Source organism: Lagopus leucura, unplaced genomic scaffold (genome assembly GCF_019238085.1).
Source record: "Lagopus leucura isolate 7727_CA_CO unplaced genomic scaffold, USGS_WTPT01 Super-Scaffold_100008, whole genome shotgun sequence".
Taxonomy (NCBI): domain Eukaryota; kingdom Metazoa; phylum Chordata; class Aves; order Galliformes; family Phasianidae; genus Lagopus; species Lagopus leucura.
In genome coordinates this window covers 12671974-12698392 of record NW_024962265.1, presented here as the reverse complement: position 1 = coordinate 12698392, position 26419 = coordinate 12671974, and the positions used below count along the sequence as shown (strand labels likewise).

At 37.4% G+C, this 26419-nt stretch overlaps 1 protein-coding gene across 4 annotated transcripts in view; it reads left to right on the top strand.

Moving 5' to 3' along the window:
• Positions 1 to 26419, top strand: part of SRPK2 (SRSF protein kinase 2) — an 86573-nt gene that overhangs the window by 36793 nt on the left and 23361 nt on the right. For all 4 annotated transcript variants that reach the window (XM_042872289.1, XM_042872290.1, XM_042872288.1 and 1 more), the window contains exons 2-8: positions 7281 to 7432; positions 13782 to 13890; positions 14399 to 14486; positions 14712 to 14799; positions 19712 to 19818; positions 23742 to 23907; positions 25928 to 25953. In XM_042872289.1, the coding sequence (XP_042728223.1) occupies positions 7281 to 7432; positions 13782 to 13890; positions 14399 to 14486; positions 14712 to 14799; positions 19712 to 19818; positions 23742 to 23907; positions 25928 to 25953 (736 nt within the window). The remainder of the gene's footprint in view (positions 1 to 7280; positions 7433 to 13781; positions 13891 to 14398; positions 14487 to 14711; positions 14800 to 19711; positions 19819 to 23741; positions 23908 to 25927; positions 25954 to 26419) is intronic.

Here is a 26419-nt window from a genome sequence, read left to right as displayed (position 1 = left end):
GTGTTTTGTAGCTGAGACTTTGCTCTATCAAGTATTTGTTGTGCTCTTTGTTGTAGTTTTCACTGAAATAAATAAAAAATTGGTTTTGGAGTGACCTGTTTAAGAAACTGTTTATTTTCCATCCATCAGCACATATTCCACAGGTGTATTTCTCCTCTTTGGCTTTTAGAAATTGTGGTGCAATTTTTTTTAAAATAATTTTCTCAACCTTTACAACACTTTACTGCAGGCTCAAACTGTGGGCGGTTTGTGTGCTGCTGAGTGCACTTCTAGGAATTTTCTTTTCATGTCCCTAAGTGATTCTGTGTTTTTCTAGGCTGTTGACTTTTTCCCCATGCTAGCCTGTCAAGGAGAACTAGTCTGGAAGGCAAAACTTTGCAAGAAACCAGTATTTGAGGAGAAAACATGATAAGTTCAGTTAAGAGTGAGGCTTCCTGGATAGATTTGGCATATGTTTTGCCATCGTAGGAAAATTTTCACATAATTGCAACTGTTTGAGAGCACAGTTTGGAGGGAGACTTTTAGAGCTTGAAAACATTTGTTTCTGGAACCTCAGTGTTACTTTCTCAGAGAAAATCCATAAAAGCAACCTTTTCTGATGTACCAACCCGGCAGACTTCACTGTTTCATGTCAGATGTAGTTTGTTATAATTTTAGGCTGCTGCTGGTTCCTTTCAGCTCTGCAGTGGGCTCCTACTTTGGCCCTGCTGATCTCATGGCGGTGAGAAGTTCAATTCATGGGTTTGTTATTCCTCATGGCTATGTAATCTCCAGCCCTGAGGCAAGGGAGTGACTCCATGGAAAAAGATGTCTCACAGTGCTGCCAGGCTGAGGTGGAAGCATGAGGAGGCTTGCAGCACAGGCTGCTTGAAATTGTATTTATTTATAGTACTCATTGTTTGGAAAGGAAGGCAGAGTTCTTTGGCACTTTACTTCGACACTGGTGTACACTAAAGCCCAAGGTTGCCTCCAAAAGGGTGAAGGGAATGAAAAGTTACTTCTCTGTGTTGGTGTTTGGTTGAGGTTGCAGAAGCCATTGTGTTTCAGCCTCCTTTGCTCCAGGAGGGGTTTCCGCTAGCACTGTGATGGATACTGTGATGTTAACCGTCCCAATGGGATGACAGTTTTATTTGATAACAACCAGATGTGGTAACTGCTTCATGCTTGTGACACAGAAGCAGTCTGTTATTTTTATGCATGGATATTCTAGAATTGGAAAGTGTATTATTGTTCAGCAGTGGTATAGGAGCACTAATTGACCTTTTTGCTTAAATAGGGTGCCTCTGCAAGTTTACTCGAACAGCCTATCGGAGCTAGTTAAAAATGTGTCTCCTTATAATCTACTTCCTTCTTTGATTGTAAAAACTGTAAGCTAATCTCTGGTATAATTACAAATTATTATAATATGGAATTACAAATAATGTATAATTGTTATTAAAATTTAAAATTATCTGTAATTCTAACAAGACATTTAAGATCTTATTTGAAATACATTGTTTTGTTCCTTGAGCAAGAACTTAGGGGTTGTTTTGATCTCTTACGTTTTTTTCTGCTCGATCTATGCATGTATTTATTTAGAAAACCTTCATTTCAATCTGTCTCACATTCAAAGAGCTTACTGTTAGCAGTCACTTGTCTAATTGAACTAAATCTGCATTTGGGAAAAAGAATAGGCAAGAGTTCAACTAGTAAAGCAGACACCATTTGGGTACAAGAGGAAGAGGTCCAAATAATTGAATCCATGAACAATCAGTAGTAGCTGGAAGAGACTTGTGTATAGAGATTTCGGACTTCAAGCTTGGCAGCACCTGGGAGTCTTGCCCTGAAGCATGAAAGCTTTTGCCTTCTGGAGCTGGAGGGAAGCATTGCTGGAGCTCCTTCCAGATGGATCCACACCCACTCAGAGCTTTTGTGAAGCTCACATCTCGGCATTAGGGGGCTTACAGAATGTTTGTGCTGGTCCTTAGCCTCCCCCCACCTCCTTGTTTTTCTCTTCAATTTGAAATTCCCCAGAGAGCCTCTGTGGACATGTCAGAAGTTTCATAACATTGTTAGAATACCGTTGTTTCCAAATTTTATCTTATTAAATACATGAAGGAGTCATTTAACTTCTTTTTAATCACATTTTCTGTCAGCAAATAAACTTCCCTGGATTTGTGCATTTGAAAATCTTAAGGATGCTTTTTTTCTACCCCTATGTTGGGGCAACTCTTAGCCTACTCTCATGAGTTTCTGGCTCCCCCCAACATTTTTGTCATATAACTCAGTTTTCACTTTGAGACAGTGCCCTTCTAAAGGCAAGAGAATCAAATGCAGGCATTAGCTGTGTTCAAGGTGAAGTTTTGTTACCAAAAAGTAATCTTTAAATTAATAAATCCAGTAGTTCATACTTCCTGCAGTGTTCACAAAGGTCCCCTCCTGGGTTAGGCCTTCACACATGGAGAACACCATGCTGGTTTTTTGCTTAATCTCACCGTATAGCAATCTTGCCTGCAATGCATTCTTACTCTATTGCTATTGCTTACTGTTCTTACTATTGCTTGATAGTAACAGTAAAAACATCTTTTTCATATGATGGGGGTTTTGGATGAAGAGGCCTGAAGCCTGTTTTACATGTTAGTCACGAATGATTCATCTGCTGAGGAAGAGGAAGGCGTGCCTGAGGAGGAGATGGCTGCCCTGGGTCAGCCCGCAGTGTGGCCACGTTTCCCCGGCTGGGGCGGCTGCCTCAGGAAGGACACAGGGCTGCCCTTCCAGCAGCTTCTGGCTCTTGGCCTTCCTGAGTCAAAGGCGGTTTTGTGGGAGCCACCAGTAGGCTTTTGTGCCGTGACTTCTACTGATCCTTACTTGAGTCTAGGTGTGCTTCCCTCCTCTGTAGTGTCCTGGAAGGAAAAAAAAAAAAAAGGCATCTTGCAGAAAGAAATTACTTTTATGTAGTGTTTTTCTGAACTTGACTCAATTTGTGTAGGGTGTGGCAGTGAACAAACACTTCCCATTCATTCTTCTGTTCCTCTCAAGATTTTATAGATCTCTGCTGACTGTTTTCCTGACTGAGGAATGCTGGCATGTTCAGAAGCTTCCCATATGGAAGGCATTTCATGGTTTTAGTCACCCTCACTGCTGGGTGACTGATTTTCCCTGAGACTCCTTTTAGCACTTAGCCATATTCAGCTTTGTGTTTGCTGTATGGCAGAAATGCTTCAGCTTTTCTTTTGTTAAATTAAGCAATTCCCAGTTAAAAATAGAATTTCTTTGTATTTTGTTTGGATTGTGGTGTGTTTAATAAGGAGCAATTAAAAGATAAAAACATCCTGACTAGTGTTTGCTAATTGTTTGTTGTTACTTAGTTAATACACTCGTAAGGTTTGTCACTGTAGCCTGTGGAGGTGGTCAGTCCTCTGCATACCCACTAACAGAACATTGCGAATCTAGAAATAGTGTCTCATCTTCTTATCATCAAGTATTTATGCTTGGATGATGATGAATAACCTAGTAGTGGTAGACCACAGAGTACCAAGTGATTACTGCAGAAAAAAGAAAAATAGATTTAGTATATGCGAGTGTGTGTTGCATAACGCATGTCATTACATCCAACATTTTAGGAAATTAAGAAGAGTAATAACTCGAAATAATGCGGCTGTTGAATAGTTTATGGTATGATAGTTTTTTTTGGCAATTACATTTCTGAAAAGGGAGCGGAGGTTAGCATGCCTATTCGTTACTCACAACTTTCCTAATGTCTGAATTGTTCATGTCGAAGATGTGTAAAAGCCCACTTCAGTGAAAAACAAAGTCACATTTTAAGAAGTTCTATACTATAGAAGGAAATCTAGGCTGAATGAAGTATATATTCATGTCATACTTCACATAGGAAGATACTGTTGCAACATAGATAGCATCTTATCTTTCCAAATGAAGGACTAAGAAATAGAAAAACTGGAGATCTCTTGCGGATTTATGCCTCAACTCAATATTGTGAATTGTGTCAAGGCAGAAGAGCAAGCATCAGTGATGCTAGGATGAGCCACTGAACCTGTAGGCAGAATTTAAGCAGCCAAAGCAGTGCTGAAGGCTTGATCTTCACCTATACCTCAGAAATGGAACAGTGAACATAAACAAACAACAGTGTCCCTTGCTAAACAAAAGCAAGCAGATGGCAAAAGAAGCCAGTGATACAGAATTAGCAGTCAGGCTGGTGTCTCAGAGCAGCATTTCTTTCCATCGCCTTCTTCACACAGTAGCATTTAATTGCTTTAAAAGGTACAAGCAAAGCTAAAAGAACAAAGGTCTTTCTCAGTTTAAATCAGTGTTTTGTTACTTGCAGATAAAACCATAAATCACCTCAGAAGGAAATAAAGTTATGTCCTTCCTTCCTGATGTGCACAAAGGAAAATAGGAAAATGCTCCTGAATTCTAGGATCCTGAGTGCACACAGATTGTAGATAGGAAAAAATAACCCTTTTCAAACCCAAATCAGATACAGGAGCTTGAGAAAGATGGAGAAGTGGCCCTGTTTTGCTAATTGGTTTCCTTAGAAATAAATTCCTTCTTCTTGGAGGGAAATTCTTGGTATTCCTTGACAGTTGCTTCAACATGATTGACAAAATGTATAATGCTTCCAATTCCTTTCAAAGCATTGCTTTTATTCTGTAAATAAGTAGCTCTAGTAGTTGTTTGCTTAAAGAACAAAATCAGCGCAGTTTCAGTCGATTTTTTTTAATTATTACCTGCACCACATTGCCTCAGTCTACCCTTCAGTTACTGATTTTGCTGCATTTGTGTCCTTTTACCTGTGACCAAATTAATAAAACTAAAACTTAATCCAAATGATGTAAAATGATGGTACCATCCAAAACTGTGGATATAAGCACTAGACAGTGTTTGAGATATATTATTGTAAGTGCAGGCTCTTTTACTGTGTTTTATTTAACTTCTTTTTTATTTGTAATCTTTCAGTACTTTATATGATATGTGATCAGGGCATACAAAATGGAATTGTTCTCATTTAATGGGGTTGCAAGGTTTGTAATGCAGAGCCTTTCACAGAGATTTGTTTATAAGAGGATGGAAGCTTTCTGCCAACATGGGCAATTGGTTTGCTGACCGCTTGAGACCAGACTGGTAGAAACACATTATCTAAGGTGTAGGGAGATGAATGGTGGTCTGAGGATGCACTGTACCTCCTTTTCTCTATGTCCGTTTGTTTTTCTCACGTTGTACAACATGGAGACACCTGTTAGGAACAGAAGAGGAATGATAAAGGCAAAATAAGGTAGAATTTATGGAAGCAGGAGCACATGGAAGTATGTTTGTTCTTTGCCTTATGAATGGCTCCCTTCTCTTGCTTCCGTTCTGTCCTAAACTTTACACAGTTAATGATTAGACGTATTTATGTACCTTGGGTGGGTTTCTCTCCATAACGTATTGTCTTGTATAACCACTGTATTTCATTAATAAATTAGTTCCAAGTGCTCTTTTTTAAATCTGGCCATTTACTGAAATAATGGAAGAATGTTATTTTCTGAAAGAAATATCAGGCAGATAAATTTGGTAAGCATGCAACTTCCAGTAATGTCCTTTAAAGCAAAAGCACAATAGCAGCTGCTGTGCAGGCGGTGCATGCTGCCAGTGGAATTTATTTCTGATCAACTGTGTACTCTTCTACTCCAAATGCTCTTTCTTGAATAATCGCAGTGTGTAAAAAGAAAGAAAAAGTAGTGGTGGGCAATGGTGAGAAGAATGAATAGAGGAGTATGGATAGACGTAAATACATTTTTTATTTGTGACCAAAGAAGTACTTGATTCTAAGTTTTAGGAGATTAAAAATTAACTAACTGCAAGGTTTTTTTCCAGTTGTAGTTATTTGAATGAGAAAGTAGTGTAAATTTGGTGGTTTTTTTAGACAACTTAGATCTGAAGGATAAATTTGTATGCAAGTTGTAGTAGCTCGGGTGTCACATATACTTCAAGATGTTTTGCAAGTATATAATTTTGCAGTTATGTATTTTTATTCTACATGAAGTTTGAGTATAAAAATAACATAGGAGCAGTACCTGAGATGTTGGAGAAGGTTTTCTTGATTATTTGACAAACAAGGATGCTGCAACTCTGGATACCATTTTTAAGTGTACCAAAAATACCAGACCAAGCTGCCCAGAGCCACATCCAGCCTGGTGTTGAACGCCTCCAGGGATGGAGCACCCACAGCCTCCTTGGGCAACCTGTTCCAGTGCGTCACCTCCCTCTGTGTGTAAAACTTCCTCCTAATATCTCACCTAAACCTCCCCTGTCTCAGTTTAAAACCATCCCCCTTGTCCAGTCACTATCCACCCTTGTAAACAGCCATTCCCCCTCCTGTTTATACGCTCCCTTCAAGTACTGGAAGGCCGCAATGAGGTCTCCCCAAAGCCTTCTCTATAAACATAATAGGATATAAAATGCTTCAAATAACAACGTCCATTTTCCTATTTTTTTAGAACTGTAGATGAAAGACACCTAGAAAACTACTTCTTGGTTGGTGTCAGTCTGGTTGTTGTTTTTGTTTTTTTTTTCTCCTCCATTTAGCATGTGCACAAGAGTGCTGTATGTGCTCTTGAACTAAATCGGAAGATTAATTTTTCTCTTTCTTACTAATAGCAGTTTTTTGCATATTGTGTACTGACACAGCTTTTTGTAGTCCCAACAGCAGCTACGGATAGGGAAAAGTGTGTTAAGTTGCCTGGTTTATTTTGGCATCATTAGAAAATGGCTTCTTAATAGGTATTAATGATATTTTTTCTCATTCAGCTAGCAGGAAAGAGATTTTAAATAACTCAATTTTCTCGGTGTCTTTTAAAAAAAATATTTCTTCTCAGTCATGCTGAGAACATAGGTCTCAGATCTCAGTTGCTTATCAGTAATTCAAAATTCTGGTCTCTATCAGGAGCAAGCTGCCAAGGGAGGTGGCAGAGTCACCAGAAAAGGGTAAATGTGACACGGAGGGGCATGGTTTAGTGAACATGATGGTGATGGGTTGGTGGTTGGACCAATCTATCTTATCTTAGCGGTCTTATCCAACCTTTATGATTCTTGTACTTTCTGTGTCTTGTTCTTGTGAATAAGTCCAAATTCACTGGAAACTTGCTTTTGTTGCAAGCAGGTGCCCTCCTGGGACATCACAAGATGATGGTAAAGATACCAGTGAGGACATGAGATTTCCCAAGGTGTTTTCCCTCTCCTCTGGACAGCCAGGCTACCTGCTGGCCAGACTCTTCACTAAGCATCTTCTCTTTCACCTCCAGGCCAGAGCCTCAGCAGAAAGCTCCCTCAGCACCTCCACCCCCACCGCCACCCCCACCTCCACCCCTGCCGGAGCCAACCCCACCAGAGCCAGAGGAGGAGATCCTCGGGTCTGACGATGAGGAGCAGGAGGATCCCGCGGATTATTGTAAAGGTGGGTGCAGTCCTGTGCTGACTGCTGGGGTAATGGGCATCATGCACATTTTCCACACGATTCTGAGGGAGGTTTTTAAGGACCTGGTCATTGTTTATGGAACTTACACAGAAGTTGTGAAAAACTATTTGCATAACTGTCTTCAGCTCAACTTTTTCACTAGCCATAGCTTTTGCATGCATTTTGCAATTAAAAGATACGTAAGGTACTGTATGTCTGTTCTAGTTATAAGAATAAACTTTCCTTGATTGATATTGATTGTAAGAGAAACAAATATCCTAACTAAAATATGTTTGTATTACTCTAATACACTATGCATTCTAAAATACCTCAATGCATTTGACATCAACTAAATATGTATTTGAATCTATATCTTCTCTTTCTCATACCTGCACAAGCGTATGATACATGCTTCTTTTTGTACATTGTCTTTCATAGATCTCAGCATTGTTCGATGTTCTCTGCATTTTTATTTTAGTTTGTGATTTCTTTAGCTTTTGTAGTTACCTATGTCGTTGTTAATACAGATTTTAATGTAAGAGTAACAGGTGAATGCAGGTAGCTTTTTGCATAAAAACAGGACTGCAGTACAAGAGTTCAATATTTTAGTTTGGTTCAGTGTTACACCTAATGCTCCAAGTCTGTTCCCATTAGGATAAAGTATACAGTGTATTCAAGAATCATCATAGGTAAGAGATCTGTCAAAATTTACTTACTGTCTTGAATTAATTTTTTAGTACAGCCAAAAGACACTGATGTACACTGACTTAATCTGTTATTCCACGTTCTTCAAATCAAGAAATATTTTCTATCAAATATGATGCTGTCTTAACTCTGAAAGTTCTCTGTAAGCCTGCAGATGTGCCATTTTAGGAATCCTTTCTCCCAGCTTGGAATAAGCTGTTCTGTATTTCCATATCAATAATTGGAAGTGACATTTTCTTCTCAGTGTGGGAAGTAAAAGTAATACGTGATATTTCAAGTGTTGAAGTGGGTTACAAATTTCAATAGTGAAAACCAAATGGTAAACTCAAGTTAGATTTTGAAGTCTGCAGCAAAGGAAAGAAAAACTCATAGGGAAAACATGTTTGTATTAAATTTTCTGTTGCAACATGCTTATTCCTTATGATAACTCTTGGTACCTGTAACATCTTTCATCAGTAAGGATGGATTTGATGTTTAAACATCTGCATCTACTTGAGATTAAGCATTTCTAGGCCCTGCTTAATTCTTCCCTGAACTAAGGACTGCATTTAATTTCAGACAATCCATTATTGTCTGTATTCCATTATCTTTTGCAAAATATCACCATCTGGAGTGGCTAGATCACAAAAAGAAGAAAGAAACAAATAAAATCTAGATGTATAGTTTGCTTGTAAGTCACCTGTTCTAGAGTCCCTGTAACTCCAGTCAGTTGTCAGTAAAGTGCATGCCATGTTAAGAATACTTGCGGGTTTCTTCAGAAATTAAAGGGAGCTTCCATACACTGGAAGGCCATTCTGCATTCCTATAATCTCGAAGTTCTGAACTGATAGAAGTACATTGAAGATGGTTCTCAAACTCTGGCTCACTCTGATGTCATAATCATTTGTTTCTGTGAGAACAGCATTTGCTGCTCCAGTGCGTGTTTTCTCAAGCTGTAACTTCCAGTAAGATTGATCAGAATGCTTCCTTTTTTAAATGTTGCTAAGGTTGAGCTGTGGAAGGCCACCATGTTATGTAAGAATCTGAATGGAATAGCTGGATTAGGAAGGTCTGGAACCATATAGATTTTGTTTAATTTATCTGAGGACCAAATAAGTTATTTAGTAAAGAATTGCAGGGATGGCTTTTAGAAGTATTATTTCCAAATTTCTTTGAAAGATGTTTTATTCATTTGAGTATGTTTTACTGTCCTGGGTAATGTTTATGAAGTAAGAGATAAGTATTTGGAAACCATCATAGTTTACTGAAGTCTCTCTTTTCTTTCTAATTTGATTTCCCAAGTAGCAATCTCCCAGGATTTTTGAGTGAGACGCAGAGCATACTTCATCTATTCTCAACCCCAGTCTGAAATTTCGTAGGAGGGCAATTTTGTTGAGGGTTTATGTTAAATACATAGTGCATATTTATAATATACAAATATATACACATATATAGTGTGTACGTATATAAAGTGAACATTTTACCTGTTAACAAAAATATTCAAGTAGTGATTGCTATAGTTACTGATTCTTTTATATAGGTATATATATATGTGTATATATGTATATATATATTTTTAAAAGAATATTTTACCATGAGCTGAGCTCCCATCTTCACCACATCGCATGCTGATTAGTAAATAGTTCCCGGTCATAGTAGTATTTTTCATCAGGAAATTGGATTAGTTTATCACCTGATGTGAAAGAGAAAGCCTGTGTTCCCCTGGACCTTCCTCCAGAGCCTGTTAAAATTTCTGAAATGGCTGCTATTGATGCCACTGAATTTAGATTAAATGCTTTTCAAATGTTTATTTGTTTTGAGAAATGGAAATATCAAAACTCCAACTATGTGATTTTTCAAGGGGTACTTAGACAGTGCAGTCCTGACACACTTGGAGATTTTTTTGAAGAGTTTGTTATGTCATGGATGTAATTGGAATTCTTTGCTTCTCTGGTCATCTTCTTTGCCCCCTGGAGATGTCTCCCATTCATCTAGTTCACAAAGGGAATAATTCCCTATACAAACATAGAACTAGCTAGCTACAATTACCAATACATTCAGGAGACATTTAGAAATAATGATCTCATTTTTTCTGACCCTCTTTCTTGAGTGCTTGTAGCTAGCTAGCTGTGTGAGACTTTTTTTGTGTGTGTGCTGTAGTGAATAGCACAACAGATTTTTTGTTACATTATCAGTAGTACCACTTACACATTGTATACTTTCAAATGCCAGTGTTGTTTTTACAAAAATACATCATTTCTCTCAAACTTCTAATTATGCTTTCTGGTTGTTAGTATTTGGAGATAACTTCCATATCACGAAGAACTTAAGTAATTGCATTTGCCATAGGATTACACGGGTCTTTAAAATGAATTTAACTGTGTTGTTACCCGATTGTTCACAACCTATGCACAAATAATATGTTGCTGACAGCATCAGGAGAGGTCAAGGAATAACACATACAGGAGCAGTAAGGAATATTTCCAGAACTGCTCCTGTTGTGGTGTAGGACAGTAGAAAATATCTTACGAATTTCATATATACTAATGAGTAAATATCTGTTGTTGTGTTGTTACGATTAGTTATGTGTCTTGTAGAGGCCAAAATAGCCCAGCTTTAACATTCATAGTTATTATATTATCATCTTATAGCCATTATTCTTGCTATACATAGATTTTACTAAAATCACTCATCAACCCCTGGTTTATTGACTTGAAGTCAGTGTCTTTGATTTCTTCTGGAGCGTGTTCTCTCTTGTCTGTGCTGGGAGAAAACTACCACAAGTTCTCAGTTTTGACCCTTTGAAGCACAACTGTGCCAAAGGATATCTTCAGAGAAGCAGACTTAAACAGCACTTTTTAAACAAAACTGTTCATAGAAACATATATTTAAGTCTGTCTAAATTCTTCATTGTTGAGTGTTAATGCTGTTACTTAGTCAAAATGTAAATAGTTTAAAAATTACTTGTAGCCTTTGTTTTACGTGCTTAAAGGCCTGCTTATACCTTTCTTGCTATGCAAAGGGCTGCGTAAATGATGTTGTTTTCCCACGGTCATCCGAAATTCGGGAAGAAAAAAAACCTCTCCTAACTCCAGTGTGTTGCTGGAAATCTGAGATTCCTGTATTCCTCACAGTAGGTACCAGATTTGATAAATCAAGCACACGCTCCTGGAGTTCAGGTTCTATGTTTAAATAGTTGAAGCATATGTATGTGATGCATTGGCATACATATTCATTCTTGTCCAGGAACTCACTAATATATGCTAATGTTCAGTGGTCATACGACCACCTGCTTCCTCCCCTTTATTTCTCCTTCGGCTTCATCACAGTGACTTTTAGCCGACCTTAAGCTGTTTTTCCTCATTTGGCAAATTTCCATTGCTTGTTATGCCATAATAAGCAATTTTGTATCTTGGTGCACTGTAACTCCAAACAGTTTATGTGGAATTCAAGAAAAAGCCCTTGCACCTGGTGGATGCAAAGATAAAAGTACTCAGTTGTGAGTTCAGTGCTTCTCTGAAGCCAGATCATTGAGAAAAAAAGGGCTGTTCATATACCAATCAAAGCTCAACTGGAAAGTTTTAGAACTAGCTCTTATTGATGCCTTTTACCAAACTAATATATGCGTCCTGAAATGAATTTATTGATTCCTATTGCTCAACCAACCTGTATCACCATGTTGTCCTGAGCAGATATAATTATGTTCAGAAATGATTGAATAGAACCATACGTTTAAGCAGATTGTAAAACACGTCAGAAATTTTTGTATTGTTTAATTTAAAATCTGTGTTGCAAACCGTAGGCAGGTGTTAAAACTAGGTGTTGTGTACTTTTATGCAGAGGATAAAGCTTCATGCTTTGTCTCTGTTTTCTTGCAGTGTTATATGCAGGACAAAAATCAGAAGAAATGATGCTATGGTACTGAACCATGTGTGAAAGATTTTTACATAATCCTTGCTGTCAGATCAGCAGACTTGATGTGTTTAACTGATGTAAACCTTTTCAGTAATAGAAAGGTAGAATAATGTACTTGCTCTCTTAACTTTCCTCTCACATCTATTACTTGATCATCCTGAGTTTTATGGAAAGAATTTATCAAAGAATACTTTTTGTTTGTTTGTTTGTATTAAGCCAGTTGGTAACTGTTTTAATATAATCATATTCATCCGGATTTTGAAATATTTCTATCCTCAGCTGTTTCAGCAAGGATGGCCAAGCAGAAATTTAAATCAGTAGTTTTGTTTTGTTTTTAATGTTATTTCATATCAGCAGTATATTATCCAAGCTTTAGAATTCTGTGAAACATGTAATCTTTATAATTTTGTCGTGTAATTGTATTAAATTTATTAGTTTGCTCTGGAAGGCTTTGTGGCAAGCTCACCAATAAACTCCTGACCTTCTGTCAAGGCAAAAGATGCTACTAGCAAAGGAAGGATATAAATATTTTTAGATTTGATGCCGCTGTTCCACAGATAAGAAAGAGATAAGAGCCCACTCCCTGTACTAAATCCAAGGAATTAAGTAATAAATTGACATCGTTGTTTGAGCTGGGCTCCGGTTCAGACAAGGTTTTCGGGAGATCTCAAAACAAATACAACGACTTAGGGGAAGCAGTCTTTTCCTATTTGAGGTGGAATAATCAGTAGTGAAGGATTCTGCCAAAGGTCAGTTGAGTGTGACATTCTGAAAGACCAGAAGGAGCCAAAGAGATAATTCCTTGATGCTTGGCAGATGGGCAACTCTTGGAGAGTTGTAGCTGTATTATTTTTAGCAATTTAGTTAAAATTGTGAACATTTATTAGTGTGTTAGGTCCAAATAATAATCTTGTGTGATCAGCTTCTTTTCCTAAGCTTAAGAATGCCCCTTAAAATAGGAAGGATATGAAAAAGCTTCACAGTGGAGCTGTGGACATCACCTCTACCTCTTACAGCCACTTTACACTGTGTTGAAACCTGAGTTCCAGCTGTAGGGTTGGTCTTTCTGACAATGGGACTTGGGGCACCAGTTGGGACTTCGGCGATGTGGTTTTGCAGATGGCCTGCAGATGGGTTAAAATGCAGTCTTGGGCGAAGTCTGCAGCTCCCTGCCCCCTCTGCTTCATCACTATCAAAGCCTCAGACTTGAGAAAATGCACTGCTGCTGTGGTTCAGGATCCAAGCAGAAGAACAACACTAAATTTGACATTGTTCTTAATATTTTCTGGTGAGGTATTTTATTGCCGCCTTTTTTAGTAGAAAGCAAATGGGAATTAAATCGGTCTCTGTTGAGTTTTTGCAGTCATCCAAGAATATGTTGGCTGAAGAATATTCAAATATGATAAAGAAATAACGTAGATCTTTCTTGTATGCTCTGTGAAGTAGAAGATAAGCCTGGGGAAATACAGAACAGATGGTAATGTTTCCACAAATGAAAGCCATAAAGGAGAAGGACCAATAAACTCTATAGTATGTACAGGGCACGAGTATTTTCCCTCCAGGCCAAGTAAGGCAGAGTTTTTAACATTAGAGTTAATGTTTCTTTTTAAATTTCCTATATATAGCACAGGACAATTTGAAAAGGAAAAGTTATACTACAAGGAAAAACTATTCTGCAAGATTTAAATGAAAAACTGAGTGGTACTGTTTGTTTCCTGACTAATCTTCTTCTGCTTTTTTTTCATGAAAGGTGGCTATCATCCAGTGAAAATTGGCGATCTCTTCAATGGCAGGTATCATGTTATTAGAAAGCTAGGATGGGGACACTTCTCTACAGTCTGGCTATGCTGGGATATGCAGTAAGTGAACGACTTATTTCCATGCACTTGATTTTTTTTTTTTTTTTTTTTTTGGCACATGATAAACTTACGTAGATGTATGCAGTCTTTTTCTGAAGGAAGGTGTCTGTATTAAAATTTTGCTCTTGGTTAAGGCTGTAATTTATAAAACTTCTCAGAAATGTGTAACTATTCTATTTGACAGATTAGCTTTGCCTATTGAATTTACATGTTGTCTTGAACATGTGAGAGTAAGATAATATTTTTGTTTCTGTTGCATCTTTAATGAAAAAATATAATTATTGTGATACCTCTTAAATACGTTAGCTTCAAGGAGATAAAATATTTAATAAGACAGACAATTAACAAAATGTTATTAGAAGTTGCTTTTCCGTGTAGTTTCAGTTTTGTAGTATTCTAGCAGAATACGGTAGGTAATGAAATATTGTATTTAAAATTTCCAAACTTCAAAATGTCTCTTTTAGCTTTGAGCACTTGTTGAAAATATTTTGGTTTTGTTTTTTTCTAGGGGAAAAAGATTTGTTGCAATGAAAGTTGTAAAAAGTGCCCAGCATTACACGGAGACAGCCTTGGATGAAATAAAGTTACTCAAATGTGTACGTATCACTCGTTTAGGATGGTGTTCAATACCAGCCATAACAGTAATAACAAATAAAATTAAAAAATGTAGTGGGGTATATTGTTTAAACTTTTTTTTGCTAAGCAGCTTATTTGTTATGTTACTAAAGCTCCAAAATATTGACATCGGGCAGAAAGCAAATTCCTTGGTGTTTTCATGTCAGTCGTTCCCTGAAATGTCTGCCTTTACGCTCTTGGTTTAGGTTCGTGAAAGCGACCCTAATGATCCCAACAAAGATATGGTTGTACAACTAATCGATGACTTCAAAATTTCTGGAATGAATGGAATACGTATCCTTTTGAAAACATTGCATCTTCAGTAATAGTGATCTGTGGAGATAAGTAAGCTCTTCGTTCTGGCTATTTTTAGGTAGACTTAATTTAAAACAGTAGTGCAGAAACATCAACGTAAGTGTAGATGGAAGGAACAGTCCAATATGTGATACGCTCACGGGGGTCAAATAGCTCAGATTTTTAAAATACAGTGCAAAATAAAAATTAATAAAAGACATTAATCCTGTCACAGTCTATTAGAACTACAAAGGATAAGATTGTTTAGAAACAGCAGTTTTACTGAAAAGATTAGTAATAGGTGAGGCTTACAGTATGCATGTTCTGCTCTAGACTAATAAGGAGAAAGGAAGTGTTAGTGTCGTGAGGAAGCTTGTTTCTGTTTTCTTCGGTGAAGTGTGAGGGTGTGGAAAAAGTTTTCTTATTATGTTTTTTTTTTTGGTGTTTTTTTTTTGGCTACATGACTTTGTGAGTTTTTTGGCCAAGCTTTTAAAGATTTTTATTCTATGCTGTGAGAGAGGGAGAGGGGGATGGAGAAAGAGGTGCAATATGTGACAGAGCATTGTTCTCAGGGAAAAGTTGGGGCCTATGAATATATTTTTATATTTGACCTAAAGTGAGTTATCCTTGCTAATTGTATTTTAGCAGCTTATTATGTTACTATTCTTTCATTGACATAAATACAACTGGTATTTATTTGTATGCTTGTTGTGTCTTGGAGAACTAACAACTGTCCTCATTGTTCATACTACTCAACCAAGAGAGCTCCTGCTCTACTGAGCTCAAGATTTTGGTGATGTGCCGTCAGTCTTCAGAAGATTAGTTTAAGATATTCCTCACTGTCTCTGGTCCTCCAGGGGAGGAATCTAGAAGATGACTGCCAGTGAATTTGAAAGCATCCTCCCAGGAAGAAATGTTTGGTTTTTGTTCCACCCATCTGTCTGTTGACATTAGTTATGAAGCCTTAGGGTTTGTAATAAGAAAGAAGGGAGAGTATGGGGACATGTATTCTCATTTGCAGAGTAGGATCCTAACCGTTTTCTCTCATTTTATTTGGTGCCTGGTTGCTTCATTGGTTAGCTATCATGCTAGAAAGCTGCTTCAATGTCAGTGAAGCCAATGTAATCTGCTTTTTTTGTAGGTTTTCTTATCAAATTACCATGAATTAAAATAAACTATACAGTTGCTTGCAGTCATTTCAACTTGTTTAGAAATGATTTATGGCCAAGGAACTTGTTAATACAATGGGGCAAAGAACCCTAACTGGGGTTTCTCAGTGTTGTTGGACTACAAGAATATCTTCGAGCTGAAATGCTTCCTGAGAAGTACTGTATAAATATCTCTATTGTCTGTGTTCGTTCACTAAAAAGTAATGTCATCAGAGCACTTCAGCTCTTAAGACAACTGTTCTGGTGAAAACTAATTGAAGTTATTTTTAGAAATCAGAGATTTTAACTTGCTGTTTTCATTGTAGAACAGTAATATGAAGTGGGGAATAAGAAGATGTATTTATACCTATGTGTAGAAATAATTTTTATTGGTTTAATGGAGTCGTTTCTTGGTAACATTCTTAAATTATTGGTGAGATACACGTGTTAAAGGTAAAAGCCATTTCTGAAGAAGATTATGAAGAGTAAACTTTGTTACTAATAGTATTTTGAAAACGTATCCAACTATAGCATTTATGTTGACAAAGCCAATGGAAACTCTACTGGTGAAAAATAACAACTCAGGTAGCTTTGCATCAGCAGATTAAAATTGGACATCTGATAGTGATTTATTCTATTTCACTTTTACCTTCATGCTGAAAATTCTGGCAGTTCAGAAGTTGGTTTATATCGAAAGCAAATGTTTTAATTACTGAGAGAGAAAGGTATAATAGTCACCAGTGCAAATATGATAGCAAGTATCTTCTGTTATGAGTTGTCTCCTGAGCAATTTGTGCATTCTGAGTAGCATGACTTATTTGATCAAAATTTGGCTCTGTTGGTTATTTGATTAAGTCCTTCTGGTCTTGTAGGGGAAAAAAAATCTTTGGTGCAGGTTCTTTTAGAAGGGAGCAGGTAACTTTTTAGCATCTTGCTGCTACTGGATTTCATTAATTAAAAAGAAAAAAAAAGGCTATTTTAGTGCTATGTTAGTGTTATGGGATGATCAGGCTGAGAGACAGACAATATTTCATGCTGTGTTATTTCTGGTGTCCCTTGGGAAAATCACTAAATATCTGTTCTTTGACTGTTCTTTGACTGTTGATTACGGAATACCTTCAAAAGTCAAAGAAAGACAGGGGAGAGGTGGGTGAATCCTTCAGGTGGCCAACACCACAAAATGTAATGGAGATTCCAAACAGGGAAGCTTGTAAAGAACACTGAGGCACAGGGCTGTGAATATGCAGAGCCATTGGCCTGGGCTGTGTGTCTGGAAATAATCACCCTTCTCCTAGGAGCTGTAAGACATACTTACAAACATGTGGATTTTAACCACGTATGCTGTACGCTAGACTGATAATTTTTGTTAGCTACTTGTGCGGTTTAAAAATACTACAATTATATGTATTTTATTCAGGAAATAACAATTTCTGAACGTGGGCACTGTAATTTTTTCAGTAAGTGTAGATCATTAATTTTATTTACACTGGATGTTTATTAGAATCTTAATAAATGATTGAACATTTTTTAATCAGAGGTTCTGATAATCACACAGTGAAACAAGTGTTTGGAGACAAGTGAGAAAGTGAAGAAGGAAATGATCATGTATTACAATAATTCTGTGATTCTGTAATTGTAATAAATTTGCCTTTAAAGAATAAACAGCACAAATTAAATGCCGTAGGGCCTTAATGCTGCTTACACAAAAGTATCTGAGATACATTCAGAAGTGCTCTGTGTTGGTACCAGCATTTTGTCATTTGTTTTAACTAGTCTGTAAGCCTCATCAGATTTCTAAATAGTCCTCTAGTACGTTTGTAGATCAATAGATAGTTGCATGTAAGATTTTAGTCAAGAAATAAGTTTTAAGTACTTAAAGCTGTCAGCTGATACACGTTATGTTTGTTCTCTCTTGTTTTCCCTATCTGCTAAGTTTCCCTCGTTCAAGCCTTCCCCAGACTTTGCTTCAAAGAACATTTCATAAGGGATGTGTGTACGGTGTGGGCTTTGCGTTTCTGTTTTTCTGGAGGACTGTGTGGACACACTCATATATCAGGCACTTGATGTCGTGGGATGATCCCAGAGCTCACGAGGCTGGATTCCTGATAATTAGTGCACAGCTTTCCTCACTGTTTGTGGGCACACTGGCTCACGGTTAAGGTTCTTCAGGTCATGACAATGAATCAGACAACAGTCACATTTACATGTCTATAATAAACCTTGATTCTTCAGTGTGTCTTTCTGCCATCCCACTTTCCTCCCCAGTACTGAGCATGCCTTGGGTTTATCAGAGTCCTCATGGCAAAATGCTGCAATCTCTCTCAGGTAGATGTCACTCCTCCTGTAGCTCTCCCTCTCTTTGCTTGACTCTGCCATTCCTCCTTGCATCTTCTTTCTCTGTATCCTGTCCTTCCTTGCCTCTCAGCTCTTCAATTCCCAGTATCCCTTCCTATTCTGTTTAATGACAAGGCGTAGCACTCTAATACGTGCATGGAATGGCACGAATCTGCACTGGAGAGTCTGCTGCGGCAGTAGTCTGAAGGATGGTGAGCAGGTGTCCTAAATTTCATTTCTTAATGCTGCAGTGTCTTGCCTTCCTGGAATAAGTGTTGCTGTCTTCCTGTAACTTCACAACTTCATTGTGTGGGCTAAATTGATAAGCTGTGTAGAGCTAATGTGCTGTGTTCCTCCTCTCTGATGACTATGTGCTGCTCTAGTGACTTCTGTTCATTGGGTGCTTGTATGGTAAAGTAAACAAGGCTGTTTCTTCTTCTGAATTGAACAGAGTTTTATAATATTTTGAGTAGGCTGTTCACGGTCTCTCCTAGTATTGGAGTTGAGGAGCATCAACTAAGTTGAGCAGGTAGCAGCTATCAGAATAGTACAGTTATTCTCAAAGTGCTTTGACCAGTCTTGAGACATCATTCAGTCTAATTCTAGTTTAAGGATGTAGATTACAAAACTTCACATGGCTTTATTCATATGGGTAGGTGCTTGAGAAGAATGTAAATGGTAGACCCATAGACAAGGTATGCATCATTTTTACTCGGGACAGTGACACTAAGATCATCATCAGGATGCTAGGTATTAAAACCCTTGCTCTCTTCCATACACTTCACTGATGGTCTGCTATTGGAAAGATCCTGAGTCAAATTAAACTTTCTGGCATTGTTGTTTTTGCATGTTGCTTTTTCTTTTGTTCCTGAGTTCTTTGCTGATTGCCATTATTCTTTGCAGTTAAAACTCTATGAAGTAAGGGATCCATTCTCTTACTACTTCAGTCTTTATTTTCAAGTGTTTCTCAATTGAACCTAATCAGAAAGATGTTTAGAATAGTTCTTTTTCTAAAACACTACAGCTGTAGTCTGCTGTTGTTAAAACCTTCTATTTTTTAAAATTTATTAGAAATTAGAGATGATAGAACAAATCAGTACTTTGAACTACTTCAAAGAAAACAAAAATGGATTACTTATTTTGTGACTTAATTACTCACCCTAACACTGCTTTTACCTTTAGAAATAAAGGACAAGAATACATTTAAAATGTATTTAAAACATTTAAAATGTTTTATTTTAAATTGGTCTGTTAGGGCATGGTTCTTTTTTCCTGTTTATATATTATTGAAATGTAGTAACCGTGTTTTGATCAGTTAGGGGGGAACTATGATTACATGATGATGATTGCTTTAGCCAACAAGCAAACAAACGTTTGTGGTTCATCTTATTAACAAGTTTGTTTGGAAATTGTCCTTAATTAAGCCCCAGATGTTTGTATGGTCTTTGAAGTACTTGGACACCATCTCCTAAAATGGATAATCAAGTCCAATTATCAAGGCCTTCCCATCCGTTGTGTTAAAAGTATAATTCGACAGGTAAGATTTGCTAATGTTTTAACTTTTTCCACCATTGTTAACATTCTGAAGGCTAGAATGGTGACATTTCAGCTTAGTTCTTACTAATTATTATCTAAGATAAGATAATTTTATTGTTAAACTCAGGGCGCTGGGGGGTTTGTAGGAACCTCTTATTGGGTAGCCTGTATTTCTGCATATTGTATTATTTTTATCAAGATATCCCACTGATAAGGGAGTTTTCAGTACTGTTTTGGTGAATAAAAAGCTGAAACAGTGGGTCTTATCCATAGATCTTTTAATTCAATTGCAGTTTTGGTCAACAAAACCATCAGCATGATATGCTCCTTAATAAGCTTATCTGTCTCTGAAAAAAAACCTGATTCTGAAGGAAAAAACTGTTCTTTGAAAGTTATTACTTACCTATTTTTAAGTTCTTGTCGAGTCAGAGACCTAACCAGATGAAACCAGGACAACTTATAAGGAAATGTTCTTTCAAAATATGTTCTCTTGTTGTATTGTGGAAACCAAATTGCTGAGAGGTAAAGAGAAGTATTGTCTCAGCATGAAAAAACCATGAAAAAATCTGTGATTCTGTATACATACTAATCCATGTGCAGTTAATACTTTGCCAATACATAAATATTTTCAGATTGCCATTTAAGTAATTTGTATTGTCTTTCAGCAACATTACTTCTGTTGTATTAATAACCTGTCTATTGAAATAGTTATTTGCTTTGAAATCTTTATTGTATGTCATCTGATGAATCTCAGCCTATCTGCTTTTTAATCAGAACTACTGAATGCTCTGATGCAGCTGTTAGTAAGTAGTTGAAATTGCAGGTCCAGTAATTTCTGTGCAGCCAGGTGGCTCACGTACCCAAAATAAGAAGCTGTACTGATGCAGCGCTCCGGCTGCACAGAGCTGTGTGCTGTGGAGCAGGAATGTGTCTGTTTGTGTTGGTATGTGTCTATAAATATCCACGGTTTCCCGTAAGCATTGTCATTTTTTTGTTTGGAATGTTCTCACTATGTTGCACCATTGTCCTGGAGGCTGGCCAAAGGATGGGAATTTACAGTGTGCTTTCTTTATACACTGCCTTTAGCAACGAACCAGTTTTTGGAGCTCCCTGCTATGATTTATGTGCATTACAATGGCTGTTTGCAGAATCAGAGCGTAAACCACTGAATGGATCCAAGCTAAAAACAATCTCTTTTTGGATGGAAGCTGGAAACTTCTGAACACAGCTTCACATGGTCTTGCCTGTAACCTTGCAAAGGAGAATTTTGAAGTGTGGCGTTCAGGGATGGTAACCAAAACCCAGTGAGAAGTGGGGTTAGCAAGGAGCTGCCTTAGGAATGGAATTATATGGGAAGCACAATGGAAGGTTTTGAAGAACATGTTCTCCTTCCAGATGCAATCAGAAAACCGGTGCCATGCGCGTTCTAAAAGTTTATTTGTAAAACTTGAATATGAAACAGTTCAGTTATTGCAGTGGTGCTCAGCAAAATAAACCATTTTGTTTCAAAAAGTATTATAGCTGAATGCTATAATGAAAAAGAATTTTTTTATATTACAATTGGGAATTTTTTTCCCACTTCTTTAGTATTTTTGAGCATTGGGGCGAAATTAAGGGTTAGTTTAAAATGCAGCTGAGAGCTGAGTTTCTTAATAAGAACCTCATACTCATTTCAATTTTAAGCAGTACTTCTTCCCTTGGGGCAGAGCTATATGAAATGTCATGCAAGAGATGCCTCTGTAGAATTGAAAAAAGGGTTGGTTGCCACAGTTTCTTTTGTGTAATGAAGGTAGAAGTTAGAAGTGTGCGTTTACTTAATTCTAGAATCCTCATTTTGAGTTCTGAAATACATAGCATCAGTCTGTTTTAAAGGAATCATCTTCTGAAACTATTTACTAAAGCCAGCATTGCGTTACTGAAGCAATGAAAATTTTCACTTTTGCTTCTCACCTGCGGTACAGCAAGTAGTCTGTTTAATGTGTCAGTGTGATGTAGCTCCCTGAATGCAAAAGGAAGAAAAGAAAAGGGATTCTTAATTAGATACTGCAAACGATGATGGTATTTCTTGATGTGAAACTAACCATGTGACTTTTACAGGGGAGGAAATACAGTTTTGTAATTTGCATTTGCAGTAACAGGCCCTATTCTGATTTTTCAGAGTTGCAATACACGGTGCATGTGATTTTATTTTCAGTGGAGAAATAAATAAAAAGGAGAATTGTTTTCCCCGTTGTCCATCATCTCAGACTATGATGCAAAAAAGTACATGCAGCGTGCATTTAATTACTGGTATGGTGGTATAGTATACTTGCAGGTTTTGGGATAAAGCAGTCTGATCTATGTTTTAGGATTGCTAAGAGCATCATTTCTCATTATAAAATCCTAGTGGTCCTTGTGGTAAGTCAGTGTGCTCCAGAATTTTTTATTTTGGCCTCAGTTTACACATGTTTAATTGTTATTGTCATCTATAGTGATGGAAGGAAGAGGTTACTGTGATCTATCTTTGTGTTCCTATTGCTAAGGGGGTCTTTTCTAGATTTTCCAGCCTCTCACTAATAGCCAGTCTTCCTTTCAGATTTCTCAATTTGTGATACACTGTATGTTATTTTGATTGACTTGGCACATACTCAAGTGTATGTTGGATTTGCAAGAAAAATCCAGATTATAAAGAACACAGCAGTTTTTAGATGCACCATTCACACTGATTTTGAGCCTTACTCAAGTGAACACGCAGCTTTTACGTGCTCATGATAGAAAGCTTTTCAGAAGGTTGCTATCTGGGGCTAGCTCCAGAAGAGAAGGCAGGGCAAAGCACTTGAGATATTTCTAGGGTGCATTACCCTCAGTGTAAACATCAAACACATGCAACTGCTGTTCTCTTATCTGAGCTCCCATCCATGCAGGATGAACGTGCCAGTCTGGTACTAGCTCAGTACTGAGTGGTGGGCTGATGTCTTTGTATTCTGTTACTGCTATTTAGAACCAAGATCTTTGTTTTTAAGGCTCACCCTTGCCAGTTATGTTTTCAAGGATCATCAGAGCACGGAAGTTAGCCATGTGCTAGTTTACTTATAAAATACCTAGAATGGCACTGTTCCTGTAGTTGAAGCTCAGGAGCGTGGTGGTCTATTTCTTGCTGTACAACATTCTATAAGAATTGAAAGAAATGTTTTAAGTGGGGTCACCTAGGTTTCAGTTTCTTTGTTTTTCTTGCTGATGTATTTTTTACAGTATTTATGAAGCTTACTATAGCAATAGTTTGTTTTTTACCCCCTTTCATTACCCTGTACTAATTAATTGAGGTAATTGACATTCCACAGTTTATACCTAAGTCTCACCTAACATACTTCTAAAACCACACCAGCTGTTGTATTTCTGTGCTAGTCAGAATCAGAGAAAGCTTTGTCATTATGTTTTTATTTTAGTCCCAGAAGACATTTTCAAGAATTTGGATATGCAGGTTTCATATGAGCTTGCAAAATTCAGTCTGCAAAAAATATGAAGGACTAGAGGAAAAATACAAGTAACAAGTACAGGTAGACAGTTCTGTGTGTGACATCTTGGTCATGTTAAAAGCTGAATTACTGTTGCAGTTGTAAGGCAAATTGCAGTTAGCATTTCACCCGCTGTTTCCCTTATTGCCTTCTTTTCCAAAGGAAGATCTGTCGAGTTTTTTTACACGTGTGCAAGCCAGCTGAAGAATGGTTGGGAATTGGAAGTCTGAGATCAGGTTGCTGTCATTGAAACAGTTCAGCCTGCCAGTGTCTAACTTGTCAATGTCTCTAGAATTGGGTTTATGAGCTAAGTATACTAGGCCACGTATGGACGGTAGGCAATAGGTTGAACTTCTTTTTCTATACTAATAAGCACATTTAGCTTGTTCTGGCTTACAGGAAACAAAAATAAAATTCCTTTTTCAATTAGGTTCTTCAAGGTCTAGATTATCTACACAGCAAGTGCAAGATCATTCATACGGATATTAAGCCAGAAAACATTCTGATGTGTGTGGACGATGCCTACGTTCGTAGAATGGCTGCTGAAGCTACTGAATGGCAGAAAGCTGGAGCTCCTCCTCCTTCTGGCTCAGCAGGTATGACAGTGTGTTTAAATGCAATGTAGTAAATTACTGTAAATTAATCTGTAAATTAATGCTAGCAATGTTTTATTTAATGCATATGAACATTTTAAATCACAGAGTCACAAAGTGGCCAGGGTTGGAAGGGACCTCAAGGATCATGAATCTCCAACCCCCCTGCCACATGCAGGGCTGCCCAGCCTGGTCTAGTAAATCGCATGTAAAAGAAAAGTATGTCCACTGAACTCTTATTCATATTCTGGAGAGCTAAAAAGGAAATGTTTTCTTCTCAGTTTTTCATGTTCAGGTTTTTGGAGTGCCTGCAGATTTATTGGAACACAGTCCCACCCTGCAAGCTGCAATGACTTGCATCTTTAATACTGGCAGTAATTAATAGTCACATCTAACTTTTGTGTCTGGTTCTATTACAGTATCATCAGTGTTCTTTTGAAATTATCTGTCTTTTCACCAGTTGTAACTTATTCTCAAGATGTAGCGACAGGTCTTGCAGTCCATAGCTTTTCATTCTTGCAAACAGCATTTATTGTACTTGAATGAATACACAATAAGCCCTTCTTCCCAGCACTGCACGTGAAATATTTTGTTAAGCTTGCCAAGATCTTAGATGGGAACTGCACGTTTTACGTTTAGGTAGGAGGAACCAAAGGGAAGGAGCTTACAGCTATCAGTGAAGACATGCCAGAAGGAAATACGGCTTTTTGAGAGATTTTCTGTGCATGGTCACTGTTTTATTTTGTAGTCCAACAAATCAGCTACAGGCAGTGGAGAGACAAAGCATTTAAAGCTTTTGTAATGTTACCAGAAAAAATATATTATGGATTAAATTTATAGAGATATAGTACAAATACCTACTATATCAGGAGCAATCGCTGTGGCCTAAATCATAGATATTTCCATGGTGGAACGTTCTTTCCAGACTCTGCATTTCCTAAAGCTCTTTCTTTTCAACATCATTTTTTGGACTCGGTCTATGAGTATGAGTTTTTCTTTGTTGAGCTAACAATGTTTGTGGTGTTTTACAGTATTATTTATGTTGACATGCAAAACCTTATAAATTGTTAGTATATTGTGTTGAATTTTACATAATGGGGAATCATACTGCTAAAGGCTGTATGTTGCCTGTGTGGGAAGCAGACTTGACATTGCTTCCTGACATTAAAATAAACGTTATGGAAAGTATTGATGGAATTCTTATCACTCTTTGTTCTTGGCAATTTGCAGTTACATATGTGGCATTCCACACAGGGACTGAAGATGTGTTTTTGTTACAGCATTTTAAGAATAGGTTCTGCATACTTGCATTTTTTAGAGGTGATGATAGTCAGATTTAAGAACCTTTGAGACAGCACTGCCCTTTCAGGGACACAAATGCAGTTTTCTGCACCTGTGGTGATGGTGATGGTGTTTCTATGTGTGGCATTTTGTTGTTGTTGTTACTGTTCTGTGCATTTTCACAGTGACTTGTAATTGCAGCAGTCATTGATGGTGTCTGTCTGGGACATGCGTAGGAAGGGGTGCATGCTGGAGATGCTTTCCCTGGTGTAGTGCTTTTTGCCATAGGCAATTCTTCATGCCTGCAGTCCTATCAGAGTACTCCACTTCAAAAGGAAGTGTGAATATCTGACTTTTCTGCTCAGTCCAACACAACAGTCACCTGCATTGATACTGCCTGAACTATTTAAAATCTGCCTGCCTCTGATCAGTCAGCTGACTGCATGCATTTCATCTGTGACATCTCTGAAGTCAGTTAAAGTTTTCTGTCTACCCACGACTGTTTTGGAGTCCTCTATCTGAATTTGATCAACTCTCCACTAGCCACAACAGAGAGAACAGAAATTACTGATAAATCCTTCTAATTCCAGACAGTCTAATGGAGACACTGTATGATTTCAGACAGGAGGCATTTGTTAAGAGTTAAAATGCTGGTTGAAAATAAGATTTTAAATCATTGCTTTATCACTTGTACTTATTCCTGCAAAAATGTATATTGACTTTTTTTTTCTTTTCTTTGCAGTGAGTACAGCTCCACAGCAAAAGCCTGTAAGTATTATTGTGTAATTCAGATCAACTATCTTACTTCCTGTGTTTCTGGAGGTATTTGTAATTATTAGACTGTTAGTAGTATTAATACTTTTTTAAAGCTTCCTTTGAATGACACTTTTATGTTTCAAAGAACATTTTTCTTTCAATGTCTTTGGCCTGACCAGTTTTAAACACCAGTTTTAATGCAAATTCTAAGAGAATTTCTGATGGAAGTTCTCTTAGAAATACTGTAGCTATACCAAAGAAAGTGAAGCATGGCCACTGTAATCTCTCATGGAATTATCCGTTCATTTTTATCCTGATGGGAATGCATGCATGCACCAAATATCATGCATTGCAGATAGCTGCAGAAGTTCAGTGCCTTAATCAGCAAGGTCTGAAAAGGTAGGTTTTTTTCATGAGGTCTTAAATATCTTTTTGCCATTTGCTAGTAGAAGAACCTCTGATAGCAGAGCTGTTTAGT